This window comes from Dunckerocampus dactyliophorus, chromosome 2, assembly GCF_027744805.1.
Source record: "Dunckerocampus dactyliophorus isolate RoL2022-P2 chromosome 2, RoL_Ddac_1.1, whole genome shotgun sequence".
NCBI lineage: Eukaryota > Metazoa > Chordata > Actinopteri > Syngnathiformes > Syngnathidae > Dunckerocampus > Dunckerocampus dactyliophorus.
The window spans coordinates 44,545,455-44,561,689 of NC_072820.1; the positions used below are offsets into that span (position 1 = coordinate 44,545,455).

Sequence of the window (16,235 nt, forward strand, 5' to 3'; positions counted from 1 at the left end):
ATTGGCAGGTGTCGCAAGAGAATCAAGCGACAAGCTGTATGAAAACAAGCTCTAAACAACCAGCAACTTGGAATTTGCAAGCATCTTTACAAAAAAAACAAGCCCAAAGTCGCTTCTAATGGGCGAATCTGTCAACAATGGCCGATATGCTTTGTTTATATGTGACGTAACAGGTCAACCGGAAAAGCCAAACTTTTACCCGCGCTTAAAGAAGCATAAGGCATGCAACCATGGCCAATAATCACAGTGGAGAAAGTGCGTATAAACAGGCAAATCACGCCGAGTTGTGAAAAATGGGAAACCAAATTATTTCAATAATCTGAATACTTTAGTGCATTATAACCAGATAAGTCCCATTGAGATCAGGACCCCATTTACAAGAGCGACCTGGCCAAGAGATCAGCAGCACACGTCATAATACAAAATGTAAAAAACATATGGAACGCATGGCAACGTACTAAGTGAAGTGTGAAAAAAGGGGAGCTGTAACTATTTTGAGAATCCCAACTGTTTTAGTGCATGTAAACCTTCTGACTCTGCAATTGAATTAGACCCATTACATGTAAACTGAAACTTCAAAATGGAGAAAACAAACTGTGGCAATAATCTGATTCCTGTGTGTTTGTAAACATACTGAGTGTCTGCTACTTGTCCCATATGTGTGTATGTGTTTCGAGCATGCAGGAGGGGTTTTTTATGCTATCATAAAGTCATTGTGTTGATTTTTAGCAAACCTTACATGGCTCGGTATGTAAGTGCGGTGTTCCCTGTGTGCACACGTCTTCGATGATTAAGACCAAGCAGAGTGGATGACAACTTCCCGAAAGAAATTGAATTGAACCAAATACAAGGTTATTAACTGAGCCATTGTCCACTTTATCAGTAGAAACTGCTTTGTGATATGGTGTCCCAAAACCCTCATCCAGATGAGCAACTACAAAGTTCCCCAAAACTGCCCTTGAAAGAATATGCAAAGAAAGAGAGAGCGGGAAGCTATTTTACACTTGGGGAACAGCGTCAGGGTTTCCACTAGGGTTTTTTGAAGCTGTGGTGTTGGGCTGCATAGAAGGGCGGCAATTTTTTATTATTATGACAAAAAACAGTTTTTTTGACTATTTATGAACTTATTTATTTCACTTTTTTCAACAACCAGCAGAACATGAACCGAGAATATTGTATATATTGAATATTGTAACCGTTATTACAAATAAATTAGACAGAGTTTTTTTTAATAGAAAAATGATAATAAAATAAACAGTTGCATTTAAACAATTGTTTAAAAATTGTGGCGAAATGTAATGGACAGTTACAGTTAAATAGATCTCTGTTGCACGTGAAGTCCAACCACCTGTCGTAACTGAAATAGCGGACACATGTGATAGCTCATTGACGACATCACTTTTAGCTTTTTCATATGGAAAAAATCATTAGGCCACCCTTGTTTCTTCAGTTTATTGATCCATTTTAATGCCTGGTACAACTAAAGGTACACTTGTTTTCACAAATGTAATGATGATAACAAATATAATTCATAAGAGTTGAATTTAAGAGGTGATATCTAGCAACTTCCAAAATCGCTTAAGTTCTTACATGAATAGCTATAGCATTGAACTGTCAAAAAATATAACTCTTATGAGCTATTTTTGTTGTCATTGTTATATTTGTCCAAACAAATGTACCTTTAGTTGTATCAGGCATTAAAATTAACAAGAAACTGAAGAAACAATGGCGGTCTAATAAATTTCTTAGAGTTGCTTGCTAGAGGTTGTTTATATGCTGAAGTTATCAGTTTTTGCACTAAGCTGGTTTTCTTTCTTGTAGATGTAACATTCACTGCCGCTTTAAGTGTGCTAACATGTTAGACGTGTTTCCTGCACCATACCTGATATCTGTGGAACAATGTCGACACACAACTTTGGATTTATCCACTTGCCTTTGTCCATCTGTAATTTTAACAAGGAAGCCAAAGTGTTCCCAAACAGGAGACTGTAGTGACATTGGAGGGTCTACCAGCTCAGGCTTCTCGCTTGCATTTGCCATGATGCCATTTTTAGGAGTAGTAGTAGTAGTACTTTATTAATCCCACAGCAGGGAAATTCATCTGTGACAGCAGCAAGCAAGATACACAAGTAAAGAATGCATAGTCATAGACAATGCATGCAATGCATAGACATAGTGAATACAAAAAGGTTCAGGTGTTGTAGAGCCTGACAGCGGTTGGTATGAAGGACCTGCGGAACCTCTCCTTCTTACACCGTGGGTTTTCACGCCTGCGAGCTACTAGCGTTCCTCCCCCTCAGTCAGTAGTGTCCGACACTCAGAGCCATCCGTGCGGAAACAGGACTTTTAGTTCAGCGTGAAGTGCTTAGATCACTTTAAATTTAATGAGAAAAATAGCATAAAATACAATGGTACGCAAGTGGACCGAACCAAACATGCAGAACCGGAACGGTTCAATACATCCATGTGAACCGTTACACCCCTAATATAATATATACATTAATGAAATATATTATTTAACAAACAAACTCATTTTTAAGGTGTGGCGGCTTTCAATTTACCGTGGCGGTGCACCACAACCCTGAGCACCCGTGTAAAAGTGAACCAAAGCCTGTCAGTTGACAAAGTTTTGCAGCTTTTGGACAGTTTTTTTGGACATTTCGGTAGTAGTAAGCACACAAGCAATTTCATGCATTCTCACGTGACACAACTTGGAGCAGCTGTGCAAGTGGGTGTATGTGAGGTAGGAGAGAGGTGAGGAAAGAGGAAGCAAGTTCAGGGTCAACCGATAATGCCATGCAAGACAGCCAGCAAGAAACCAGAAGGAAAATGGGTTTAGTTGTTATCAGTACTCATGTGTTGCAAATATAGTATATCAAATGAGAATGCAGCAACTCACACTCAAACGTCTGGGTTTCTCTGATACTTCATGTAGAAATAGTAATTAAACTTTACTGTATTGTACTGTAATGCTGTACAGTGTGTACCGTAAAGCACCGTGTATAAACCGCACTTTTTTTCCACTGGTAAGAAGCAAAAAATTCTTCTTCTTCTTATTATTATTGTTAATCTGTGCTTAGAAGTAATATTAAAGATGTAGATGCCGAAGTTCAGATTTCTTCTTTATTCTTCTTTTTGCTTAGTACCTTTACGCATTTTGATTTGAGATGAAAGAGTTGGCAAGCATTTATGAACTAAAATTTTTTTTTTTCCCCAGCCGTGAGCCAGAAAATGGGGGTGCGGTTCAAAAAAACACATTCAAAGATATTGGAGATATGTAGGATTCTACCCTGGTCACTAGGTGTCAGTAATGTTACTGTAATGTTCAGTGAGACACATGCACAGGCTTTACTGCAGGTTTAAATTATCTGAATGAAATTACTATATGGCTGAGACCATATAGCAGGCTACCATTACGCTTGTGGAATGGCTTCCCAAAGCCCTGACCTCAACCCTATTTGTGGACTATGCTTAAAAGTCGGACCCCTGCCAGGAAACCAACCAATTTAAATGAATTCTACCAATTCTGCCAGCAACAGTGATCAAATATTCAGCTAGAATTATGATGGATGTTTGCTGATGGCTACAAAAAGCATATGGTTGAGGTTGAGGTTGAACTTGCGAAGAGACATTTAACCAAAATTTGTATGTCTATATGTATAATTCTGACCCTTTATCCAAAATAATTCTAATTAGTGCCCCCAATTCTTGTTTTTACAATCAATTTAAGTTGTATGTTGTAAAATCATTCTACACTGGAAATAGTACAGCTCAAATGATTTACAAAAAGCCCCAAATTAATATGACTTTCATGTTCATGATGAGTATATGTGAAATTATATAATATAACAGTTGTATGCATTATTTTATTCCTGACCTCAGTTTGAAGTTTTCCTGTGCTGGACCTTGTTAACTTAGAATTTTTATGTGTGTTCTTAGAATGATGAGGTTGTTCTGCAGTGCTCGGCCACAATCCATAAGGAGCAACAGAAACTCTGCCTGGCAGCTGAAGGCTTCGGAAACAGGCTGTGTTTCCTTGAATCCATCTCCAACTCCAAGGTACGGTCGTCCCTCGCCACGTGGCGCTTCAGATTTTATCACGGTTTTTCAAAATTCTATTAATAAATCATGCTTTTCCATGGTATATGGAATTCCATAACATCAAAAATCGTCAAATTGACTGCGATAAACAAGGGATTACTCTTTACTGATTTGACCCCACTGTAAAAAAAAATAAATAAATACGTGTCTCCTCAAACTCTTAACCCATCTGCCACATGATTACAATACAGAATACAAAATAAGTTTGGGAACCATTGCTGTATGTGAAGGAAAACACATATCTGGTTAGGTTGGGCATCAAGTCTCGAAAATTCATGGGAACCGGGGCTAACATTGCGATTCTCCCAGGATTGTTCAAATGTTTTTATTTCAATACGGAATTAAAAATAGCCGCGAACAGCAACGAAAAAGAAGCTGGTGAGCACCAGCGAAGAAGAAGCAGATAAAAAGCAAAGGAGGGTGCACGAACAACATGATGAACGTTCACACATTCATGTTCACAGTTTAAGCAGTCAGAATCAGGGAAGTCAAACAATAAATGACTTCTGTCTCATGCCAACGTAACCCGGGGTTTCAAGATGCTAGCTGATGTGGCAGTTGGGTGTAAATAAAGGATGGGAGCTATGACTACGGCTAAGCAAGTGTATTAACTTGCAGAGTCTGTCTCTGTTAGCAACAGTCATGGGACCTTCTCAACTCACACAACACACTTCCGGCCTTCAAAATAAGAGTGCTCTAGGCTATATCCTGTTTACTTGTGTTAACACAATAAGGGTATCATAAAAAATAGCTTACACCAACATTGAGGCAGCAACTACTTTTCAAAAGTAAACATTATGAAGGTGTATTCCTGTAGGAAGAAACGTTGTAACATTCATATTAAGTAGTGTTATAAAATGGTGATGAGCTGTCGAATGCTACACCCCCGGTATGCAGAGACAGCCGCAGGGAGCAAATAAAATCTCTTTATTATGCACCGGCAGGTACTCACAGTTGTGCAGGTAACAGGCAACAAAAAGCAACAGAGGAAAAGGCTCTGTGAAAACACAAATTAGTAAGTCCTGGAAAGTTGCAGCAAGTAAGAAAAATGTTTAGGTGACATAATAGGCAAGGAAAACAAAGGCAATGGTGTCCTCTGGTGTGCTCTCTGCCGTCGAGGCAGCATCTGGTGGCTACGTCAGGTCCCACGATGGTGCAGCCCGTGAGAAGGCAGCTGATGGTGACGGCCGAGTGTGGAGCTGTAGCCAGAGGTGATCCAACCTCGGCCCTGTGTAGAGACGTAGCAGGTGCCGGAGGTGACCTGCTACGTCTTTTCATCCAAAAAGAACTGGTTAGTGCCCTCATTTAAAGCATGGCCCCGTCTCTTAAAAGCATCCAAATTGAGAATTGTTAGCAACCGGTATCGAAACAAGGAATCGGAACCGCAATCGTTGAAATTCCAACGATCCCCAATCCTACTCATGACAGATCATACATTATCCACATTTGTCAAAAAGAATTATGCCTACTATTCTGCGCCTGTCTAATTAGCCAATTGTTAGCCTTTCCCCAAAGTGTTCCAAAGCAACAAACAAAGTGCATTTGACATATGACCAAAAAAGGGCATACTCTACATCTGGATGACTGATTTCAGTACCAAAATCCTTGAGAAATGTGCAAGCCAGAAGGAAACGAGGTGCACAAACGTTGTAAAATTTGTTTTGTTTCAGAATGTACCTCCAGATCTGTCAATCTGCACTTTCGTGTTGGAACAGTCACTGTCTGTTCGAGCCCTTCAGGAGATGCTGGCCACTACTGAGGAGACGAATGAGAGCGTGAGTAGGAACAGACAGACAAAAAGCATGCACACACACACACACACACACACCCTCACACTGTATTTCCAAACATAGTTTTTTCAATTGCGATTACGTTGGCCTCACATAGAGCACATGCCATCATAGTCATAATCAAATTATTGACTGGATTTCCTATACAATGAAAGCACTTTACACTTTGCCCATTATTCATTCACTCCACAGTCACACACTGTTCCCTGGGGTTGCCAACTCACACCAGTGTCCTCCACCAAACATTCATGCACATTTACTGTATGCACCAGCGTGGGCGACACTGGAGGCAAGTTGGGTGGAGTGTCTTGCCCAAGGACAAAACAGCAGAGTGACTAGGATGGAAGGAAGGATCAGTTCAGGTTCAAACTGCCAAACCTCCGGTCCCTGGAAGACCTGCTCTAACTACTGAGCCCCTCAGTAACAATACAAGACAATGATAGAATGGAAAAATTAAGATGAGAAGAGTATTATGATACATTATTATTTACATGACAGCATGTCATTTCTGTCTATACATTGCTACAGGCTTAGAATTTCTTGTCTGCTTTTTGAAATCACAATAAAAAAAGTTTTTCAAGATTGTCACAGATGGTGATTTGATTGTAAAAACAGATATTCTAATGCTCCCAATGTTCTGAAGACTATGATAATATTTCACTTTTTTTTCCCCTCTTTCCCTTGAATAAATATCATTTCCACAGACGGTCCAAGGGGGTGGTCATCGCACTTTACTATATGGCCATGCTGTCCTTCTCCGTCACTCTTACAGTGGAATGGTTTGTACACACAAACACAGCATGATTCATTACAAGAATTCACACATTCCCAGCACAGTCATCCCTCGTTTATTGCGGTTCATTGGTTCCCGACCTTACCGTGATAAGTGAATTTCCGCAACAATTCAGTATTAATAAACGACATACTGTATTATCGGAGTTTGATCATAGAAAATGTGTTTGTGACTTTCTAAATACAGTTTTTAACATTATTAGAGTCCTGTAGACAAGAAATAACAACCCTATAGTCACCTTTACCCTCGTACTACCTGAAAACCTAGACAGGGAAAGAGATAATAAGACATCACCCCTTAGCATTGGGAAAATTCCTTGTTGTTGAAGTATCCGACATAATGTGGGTCGGTTGCATCATCGATTGCATCCTCACTATGAGGTTTGTCACTTTATTAGCACTACTGCTATTTTTTTTCAGCACATTGCGCACCTCTGTCGCGCAGACTACAGGATCACGTGTACCGAGCTAACTAGTTAGCCTCCAATTTATTTATTCTAAACTTAAGAAAAGGTTTGAAACTAAGTGGGGAAGAAGAACAAAGTAAGAAGCTGAAAACGTACCACTTCCACACAGAATGGGACGAAAACTATTTTTTCACTCTGCGCCCATGGCTGACTCCCCTCCAGTGCAAGTTAAGGTAATGTAATGTAAGGTAATGTGACATTACTGACTCCTAGTGACCAATATACTGTGATATGACTTGTATTTCAATATTTTTGAGTAACAATAGATCATAATCTACCATAGATTGAGGGAGTGACGTTCAAACCGCTAAGTGGCGAGGGACGACTGTAACTTTAAAATGTTTAAAGGCATTATAGATTAACATGTATTTTATATACTGCATTGTTCCTCTTCACAGTACTTGTGCTGTCTGTCCACCTCCCGCTCATCCACAGACAAGCTAGCTTTTGATGTGGGGCTGCAGAAAAACACCACAGGTATTTATAGAAAATCTCTAAATGTTTTATCAAATACAAAATCAATGTCTTTATCTGGGCCTCTGAAATCTGCTCAGAATTTGCATTCATCCTTATCCGTTTTTCAGGCATAATGTGGTGACAGGTGGATTCTGTAGGGCATCAGTACCGACATGTTTCCACACTAGTTTGTCTTTGAAAACAGACGTAAAAAAACATACTGTGAAATATATTGTTTTCCACTGTACTTACTGCGTGTGTGTGTGTGTGTGTGTGTGCATGTGTTTGTGTGTAGGTGAGGCATGCTGGTGGACCATTCATCCAGCATCAAAGCAACGTTCCGAGGGAGAGAAGGTCAGGGTGGGAGATGATCTCATCCTTGTCAGCATCTCATCTGAGAGATATCTGGTAAATAGCTTCATAAGTTGTGTGTTTTCCAACTATGGGACGTAGATATTTTCAAAAATGGACTCCGGTGTAAAGGGAAAACCGTACATTGTTTTGGAGTTTCACCCATCAGCCACAATCCTTACGTGAAACATGAACACACGTCTTTCCCTTCTTTCTGTTTTCTAAAGAGAAAAAAACAGCTGGCGTGAGGCAGCTAACAATGCGCGTACCCCTCCAAAAATGCCAACAATGTTCCATCCACATAACGTGACCTGCATATTAACCAAGCTCCAGCGACATTGTTATTGTAGGCGCTGACACTGAAGAACTAGCGCCTTGCTCACAGCGCCTCACCCACAACGTCTCACGCCACTAGCGAGAGGGAGCTAACACTACTGCTATTGCTACTGCCTTGCCTGTGAGTTTGGAAAATTCAATGCTAGGTTATAAATCATGCTTCACACGTGCATAGTAGAATGTTGTGGCAATAAGCTGAAAAGGTGGTCAACTTTGAGATTCCACACACTACAAACTAAACATCCAGGACATACTGAACCAGTGGATACTGGCTCTCAACATCGCTAGGAAGACTCAGATAGATGCTCAGTTGCTCTCAACATTTTTTACCTGAGGAATATGCTGAATTTACCAGCTCAACAGGTAAAAAACAAGACTTGTGCAGAAAGATACAGCCATCCCATCAGTCGGCATCCCAGTGAGAGCGTACCTTGTAAGTGACTGTTTTATTATGGTCTTATTTTGTCCATGGAGCATTTAGCATGCTACATGCTAACGCTACAAGAATGGCTTCGTGTTTCATTATAGCTGGATCTGCCGAGCACCCAGCAACGTTACTCTCTGCCAGGGGGGAATAAAAGTAAAAAGGAGTAGTCGGCGGCGGCTCTGACGAGGTCTGCCATGATTAGTGACAGCAAACTCTCTATGTATTGCACAATTTGACACTTGAAACAGTGTGCCCAATCATGGACTATGGCCCAGTGCACAAATAAAGGTCTATGGTCTATAGCCTCTACTGAGCCCTGACCTGAACCCTGTCAAACACCATTGGAATCGACGAGAACACCAACACATACATGCACATGAAAGCACACACACACACACCCATTGAAAGCTGTTCAGGCTTCAAGCCTCGGATTGAGACATATTCAGAAATGTCTGATTGTGACTCAGACGTTTTTGTGTTTTTACAGCATCTATCCTATGGCAATGGCTGTCTGCATGTCGATGCAGCCTTTCAGCAGACGCTTTGGAGTGTTGCTCCAGTCTGTTCTGGCAGTGAAGTAGCACAAGGTACAGACATCTTTCTCTAGCATTCTCTGTTTGTGTCCATTTACGTTCTTTGTCCACTTTGGTATCTTGCTTTTCTTTTATTGCTCTCCCTGTTCAGTACAATTAGTTCTGTCATCATGATATCCTGTACTGTACTAATAATTACTGGACTTTACTATTTTATACTTGCACGGAACTGTCTCTGCGCAGTCGCTTGCGGGAGACGGGCGCCTTGCACTGCATGTTGATTCTGTTTGTGGTTTATTCTGTAGAAGGAGTTATAAAATAGAATTAAAGCTGTACTGAAGTGAACTGAACTAAAGGGTAACGTATCGGCGCTTTCATTTTTTGGCCGTTGGAGAAAGTGACCCAGAGCAACAAGTTTAAGAGTCATGGCTAAACCAGGATGTTGTTGATTGGTTTGTTATTTATGCACTTTATATCACTTTGCAGGTGTTTATGTACAGTATGTTGCCTCACGGGGTGCATCCGGAAAGTATTCACAGTGCTTCACTTTTTCCACATTTTGTTCTGTCACAGCTTTGTTCCAAAATGGATTCAATTCATTTTTTTCCTAAACATTCTATGATAATATTTAAAAAAGTGTGTGATTTTTGCAAATTTCTTAAAAAAAAAAAAAGAACAAATCACAACCGTTACCATGAAGTTGAAAATTGAACTCGGGTGCATCCTCTTTCCACTGATCATCCTTAAGTTGTTTCTCCAGCTTAACTGGAGTCCACCTGTTGCAAATTCAGTTGATTGGACATGAGGCACACGCCTCATACGTCTGGATGAGCTCCCACAGTTGATAGTGCGTCCCAAAGCACAAACCGAGCGTGAAGTCAAAGGAATGGTCTGTAGACCTCCCAGATGGTCTTGAAGCACAAATCTGGGGAAGGGAAAGGAACATTTTTTTCTGCTGTGAAAATCCCAAGAAGCACAGTTGTCTCCATCATGCATAAATGGAAGAAGTTCATAACCACAGGGAGTCTTTCAAGAACGGAAATAGAGGTGGAAATACTGGAAAAAGTGTCATATTTGGAAACACAGCAGTGGCATACCAGATAAAATAACTGGTGCATAATGGTAATTCTGATAAATGACAAATGATATCCATCAGTGTCATGTAAAAAGTGTCAAGGTTTCTATTGCATGTTTTTTTCTAACATATGATTTCACTTCACCACTTAAAATACGCATCGCCTTTTGCCATGTCTCCGAAAAATGTGTACGGCAGCTACAAAGGTGCCGTACATGTGCGCACATTTTCACATCAGTGTGGGCTTTTATAGACCACACATTCCACACTTTGCGTGGAAAACGGCGTACAGAACTTTTCGGCCTCGTTTTGTGCGTACACAATCTTTATAGATGACACCTGAGGTCTGTATGGTAGGTTGGCCAGACAGAAGCCACTCCTTAGTAGTGTTGGGAATTGAGTCTCGAGCATCGACTGGAACCGGGACTAAAATTGCGATTCTCTGGGGATCGTTCACATTTTTTATTTCGATTCCTAGTTTCGATTCTCACGTCACGAATAGCCGCGAACACCAACGTTTAGTGTTCTCTGTAAGACGACACAACGTGAATCAGACTGTATGTTGTTATACTGTTATATATAATGACCTACTGCGATTTCCAGTGGGTTGACGAGCTTGTTGTGAGTGCACTGATAACTCGTGATTGGCTCCCGCCAAAGAAAGAGCTACTGTTTCCTCACTGACTCGCAAGCGGCACAGTATTTAAACAATTAGTAGCAGTTCTGAAATAAAGATGTCACCAGATTAGAATTTAGCCATAAATTAACCACACCACTGTAAAAGCCGCAGAGTTCAAAGTTTAAGAAAAAAGTAGCGGCTTATACACCGGAAATTACGGTATACTGGTTGAAAATAGCCCTGTGAGAAATCCATAGTAAAGTTGATTTAAAAAAAAAAAGGTTATATCATTAAATAATTAAGGGAGAAGTTCAAGATTCAAGAGAGTTTTATTGTCATGTGCATAGTAAAACAGCAGTTATACCATGCAATGAAAATCTTATTCTGTTCATTCTCCCAAGAAAAGAAAGAAAACACAAGAAATAAGAACATAAGAAACATAAACACATAAACATAAATACCAATAAATTAAGCAACAAAAACAGAAGACACATTAATACAAATAAATAATACAAATAAATAAATAAATAAATAAAGTGCTATGAGTGTGTGCGTGTGTTGCGTGTGGCGTGTGTGAGTGCTTCGTTGAGAAGCCTGATGGCCTGTGGGTAAAAGCTGTTTGCCAGCCTTGTGGTCCTGGACTTCAAACTCCTGTAGCGTCTGCTTGACGGTAGGAGTGTGAATAATGAGTGTTGTGGATGTGTGCTGTCCTTGATGAGGTTGTGTGTTCTGCGTAGGACTCTAGTTTTATAAATGTCTTGCAGTGACGGGAGGGCTGCCCCAACAATGTTCTGTGAGGTCTTGATTACCCGCTGGAGTGCCTTCCTATCTCGTGTTGTACAGTTACTGTACCAAACAGTGATGGAGGCGGTAAGGACACTTTCGATAGTGCATCTGTAGAAGCAACTCAGGATTGTGGTGGACATGCCAAATTTCCTCAGTCTTCTCAGGAAGTACAGTCTCCTTTGGGACTTCTTCAGAATTTGTTGGGTGTTGTGAGACCAGGTGAGGTCCTCGCTGATGTGTGTGCCAAGGAACTTGAAGGTTTTCACCCTCTCCACTTCAGTCTCATCAATAAACAGGGGTCTATGCGGCTCCTTTTCCCTTGTTCTTGGGTCAATGATCATCTCTTTAGTCTTATCTGTATTGAGAAGGAGATTGTTAGCACGACACCAAGCTATGAGGTCCGCCACCTCTCTTCTGTATGATGTTTCAACACCACCAGTGATCAGTCCGATGACTGTAGTGTCATCCGCAAATTTAATGATGCTGGTGTTGTTCTGGGAGGCCACGCAATCGTAGGTGAAGAGCGTGTAGAGGAGCGGACTCAGCACACACCCCTGTGGGGTCCCAGTGCTCACAATTCTTGAGCTGGATGTGCGGTTGTGGACTCTGACTGACTGGGGTCTGCCTGTGAGAAAGTTAAACACCCAGTTACAGAGGGAGGGAGACAGGCCAAGTGTGAGGAGCTTATCTGTGAGTTTGTGGGGGCTGACTGTATTAAAAGCAGAGCTATAGTCTATAAATAGCATTCTGACATATGTGTCCTGGCCCTGTAGGTGAGAAAGGGCTGTGTGGATGGCAGTGTTGACTGCATCATCCGTGGACCAGTTCTGGCGATATGCAAACTGTAGAGGGTCCACAGTTGCCGGGATGCTCTTTTTGATGTGGGTCATGACTAATCATTCAAAGCACTTCATAACAATAGGAGTGAGTGCTATATGGCGATAGTCATTCAAGCAGGTCACGTTGCTCTTCTTGGGTACGGGCACTATGGTGGTGGACTTAAAGCAGGTCGGTACAGATGCTTGTGCAAGCGACAGGTTAAATATGTCGGCAAGCACATCAGCTAGCTCTGATGAGCAAACCCGAAGTGCACGTCCTGAGATGTTGTCTGGCCCTGCTGCTTTTCGTGGGTTTGTTTTGTTTAGAACCCTGCGCACATCAGCTGATGTCACCATGAGAGGTGAGTCCTGTGTGCTCCCCAAGTCCAGCCACCCTCTCTGCTCATCAGGAGTTTGGGTGTCAAAGCGGGCATAGAACTCATTCAGCTCATCTGGAAGTGTGGTTTGGCTGGACGTGGCTACGCTACTCCGCTGTCGATAGTCTGTGATGTGCTGGAGCCCCGCCCACATGCGCCGAGGGTCTGAGGTGGAATAGTAGCCCTCCAGCTTCTGTCTGTACTGTCTTTTGGCCTCTCGTATGGACCTCCTCAGGTCATATCTGGCCTTTTTGTAGTCATCAGCGGTGCCCATGACAAATGCAGTCGAACGAGCACGTAGCTTAGCCCTTACATCACAGTTCATCCACTGTTTTTGGTTAGGGTATTTTCTGTAATACTTGGTGGTGGTAACAGTCTCTATGCATGTGCTAATGTAGCCAGTAACAGCAGAAGCATATTCATCCAAATCAACAGTACAATCTTCCCTCCCCGCTGCAGTTTTAAACACATCCCACTTTGTGCAGCCAAAGCAGTCCTGAAGTACTTGATCAGTTTCTTCATTCCACACTTTAACTGCTGTACTTACAGGGGGAGTTTTTTTTAAGAAGTTGTCTGTATGTTGGATAAAGGAATATAGAGATGTGGTCGGCCTTTCCAAAGTGGGGTCTTGGAACAGCCTTCAAAGCACCTTTCATGTTGCTGTAGACATTTCAGACATTTCAGACATTTCATCCAAAATGAATTCTGCTTAGCGTCCTCATTTAAACCTTGCAAACTTGTATGACCCTTACTCTTTAAAGCATCGTAATGGAGAATCGTTAGGAACCGAAATTGAAAACAAGGAATCTGAATCTAAACCGTAATCGTTCAAATACAAACGATGACCAACCCTACTCCTTAGTGAAAGAGTTTGCCGAAAGGCACCTGAAAGACTCTCAGACGATGAGGAACCAAGTTCTCTGGTGTGATAAGACGAATATTGAACTCTTTGGTGTGAATGCCAGGTGTCACGTTTGGAAGAAACCCGGCTCCTCTCATCACTTGGCCAATAGCATCCTTAGAGTGAAGCATGGTGGTGGCACCATCATACTGTGGGGATGTTTTTCAGCAGCAGGCACTGGGAGGCTAGTCAGGATAGAAAGAAATATGAATGCAGCAATGTGCAGAGACATCCTGGATGAAAACCTGCTCCAGAGCTCCCTTGACTGGGGGAACGGTTCCTCTTTCAGCTGGACACAGCCAAGATATCTAAGGAGTGGCTTCAGGACAACTCTGTGAATGGCCTTGAGTGGCCCAGCCAGAGAGAGTTATGAGCTGTTCATGTCTTTGTAAGGGAGTAAACTTATCAAACACTTATTTTTCTCATTAGACATGCTTAAACGCTGTGTCACATAGTCACATAACTCTTACCATGCGTGGTACTGAGTGTTCCAGAATGTCTTAACTTGTCAAGGCAACTTCTCATTCGTAATTATTATATCATGATTGACTGCAGCTGAAAGTCTCTTTGGCAGCACAAAAAGATTTGTATGACAGCAGTGATTGGTTCGCCCAGTACTTGAACAAAGCAACTCAGTGAAGATATGAGAATGAGCATTTCAGATTATATATACGTATAAGTTGGGGAAAGTCTTTTGGAGTCCTTTCTAAACAACTGCCGGTTGGAGAAATGTGAAAATGCTTCCACAGAGTGCTTTCCATCCAACCTGATGAAGAGGAAACTGCACTAAGATACAGTAGGTGTGCTGAGGTTGTGGCATCATATTCAAAACTACTTGAGGCTGTAATTGTTGGCAAAGGTGCATCAACGTTGTGCAAAGGCTGTGGATACTTACGTACGAGCGATTTCTTAGTGTTTATTTTTCACCCTTTTGCAGTCATTTCAGCAAAAAAACTTTTGTTGTGATCATGGTGCAGTGTGTGTAGAATGTTGGAAAAAAAATCAATGTACTCAATTTTGGAATAAGGCTGTAACAACAAAAATGGTTCTGAGTACTTCCAGTTTGTGAGAGTTATCAGCAGTTATTGCTAAGATAATGGCATTTCATTACATGCAAGTTCAGAAAAGTTCAAGGCAGTTGCAGATACATTGTAGGGAGCTGGTTTGACCACTACCTAACATTACCTAAAAGACATTTTTCTTTAGCAGAGCAACAGGACTAATATTGACATTGACCTAATACAGTATGAATTAGCCTCACTGGGTCACAGTCGATGGAAATGAAGACATCTATCTCATGTTACATTCATTATTTCAATAATGATATCGAGACTATTGATGAATTTATAATTAGGCATATGATTAACTATTAGTATTCGTTAAGATTATTGCAAGAAAGTCACACAGATAACATGACGAAAAAGACCACAATCATTTTTCGATACCAACAGTTCTCTCCTCTATACTGTAGCTTTGCCACAGACAGTTTCCTCGCCAGCCCAGCACTAGATTGATGCAGGCGGGAAGACGACAAGATTTTTGCCAGCGGAAGCTGGGACATTTCATTCATAAATACACATACTTAAATATACCGGTGCATCTTCACTGAGATAGTTGCCAAGCAATGTGCGGAGAAACTTGGCGTGAAGGTGGTCTTATGTAAATACCTGTGAAGTCAGTCAGGCCAAAATCTGAATGGCTTGCTACAAAACGTCAGACTCTGTGTGACTCTATAAGAACGCTACATTAGGCTACATTAGCCACCGCAAGAAGTCCCGGAAGTAAAGAAAAAGAACAATAAGGAACTTTCCCAATACTAACTTGTGAGGCTATACTTTGTCTTATTTTCTATTATTATGTCTACTATATTGTGTAATACGAGGGCTCTAAGTCTTAAAAACTGATTTTCTGTTCTCTCATGTAGGATAATATTGTTTTATGAACTTGTTAACCGAGTGAGTAAATATTTATTATCAGTAGATTTTACAATAACCGTTTGCATTGATGTTTATTGACTGGATTATTAACTGAGTGCCTTAATATAAGTACAGTATAAATATGACTGTTTTATGATTAACTGAGTGAGTGATTACAAGTAGTTTATAGAAACAGGGTTTATTAAATAATTAGCTGAGTAGATGAACAACTGTTTAAGTGTGTCAAAGGTTAAGCAGAAATTGTGAGTGCTCACACATAGTGAAGTGCCAGCCGGGACCAGCAGCCAGATATGGTAACATAAACAAGTCAGTAAGCCTTGAGACAGACTCTGAAGTATGTGATATTTGTGCTCGAAAAGTGTCAACAACTCAGCGAAGGTTCTGACTATCACCTGCTGGCGTCACACAACTTTGTTGGAGAATCCGGGAAAAATTTAAAGTTGGAGAGAATGGCGCCAATGGTCTGAGG

General features: G+C 41.2%; 1 protein-coding gene across 16 annotated transcripts in view; it reads left to right on the forward strand.

The window, feature by feature from the left end:
- The window catches only part of ryr2a (ryanodine receptor 2a (cardiac)), a 175,526-nt gene that overhangs the window by 18,615 nt on the left and 140,676 nt on the right, over positions 1-16,235 (forward strand). For 13 of the 16 annotated variants that reach the window (XM_054759480.1, XM_054759448.1, XM_054759466.1 and 10 more), the window contains 6 exons: positions 3,940-4,059; positions 5,772-5,876; positions 6,596-6,670; positions 7,549-7,627; positions 7,902-8,014; positions 9,208-9,307. In XM_054759480.1, coding sequence (XP_054615455.1) covers positions 3,940-4,059; positions 5,772-5,876; positions 6,596-6,670; positions 7,549-7,627; positions 7,902-8,014; positions 9,208-9,307 — 592 coding nt within the window. Of the gene's footprint in view, positions 1-3,939; positions 4,060-5,771; positions 5,877-6,595; positions 6,671-7,548; positions 7,628-7,901; positions 8,015-8,397; positions 8,727-9,207; positions 9,308-13,344; positions 14,630-16,235 lie in introns of those variants that run through there. The other 3 variants (XM_054759523.1, XM_054759541.1, XM_054759531.1) reach the window with 3 other exon arrangements.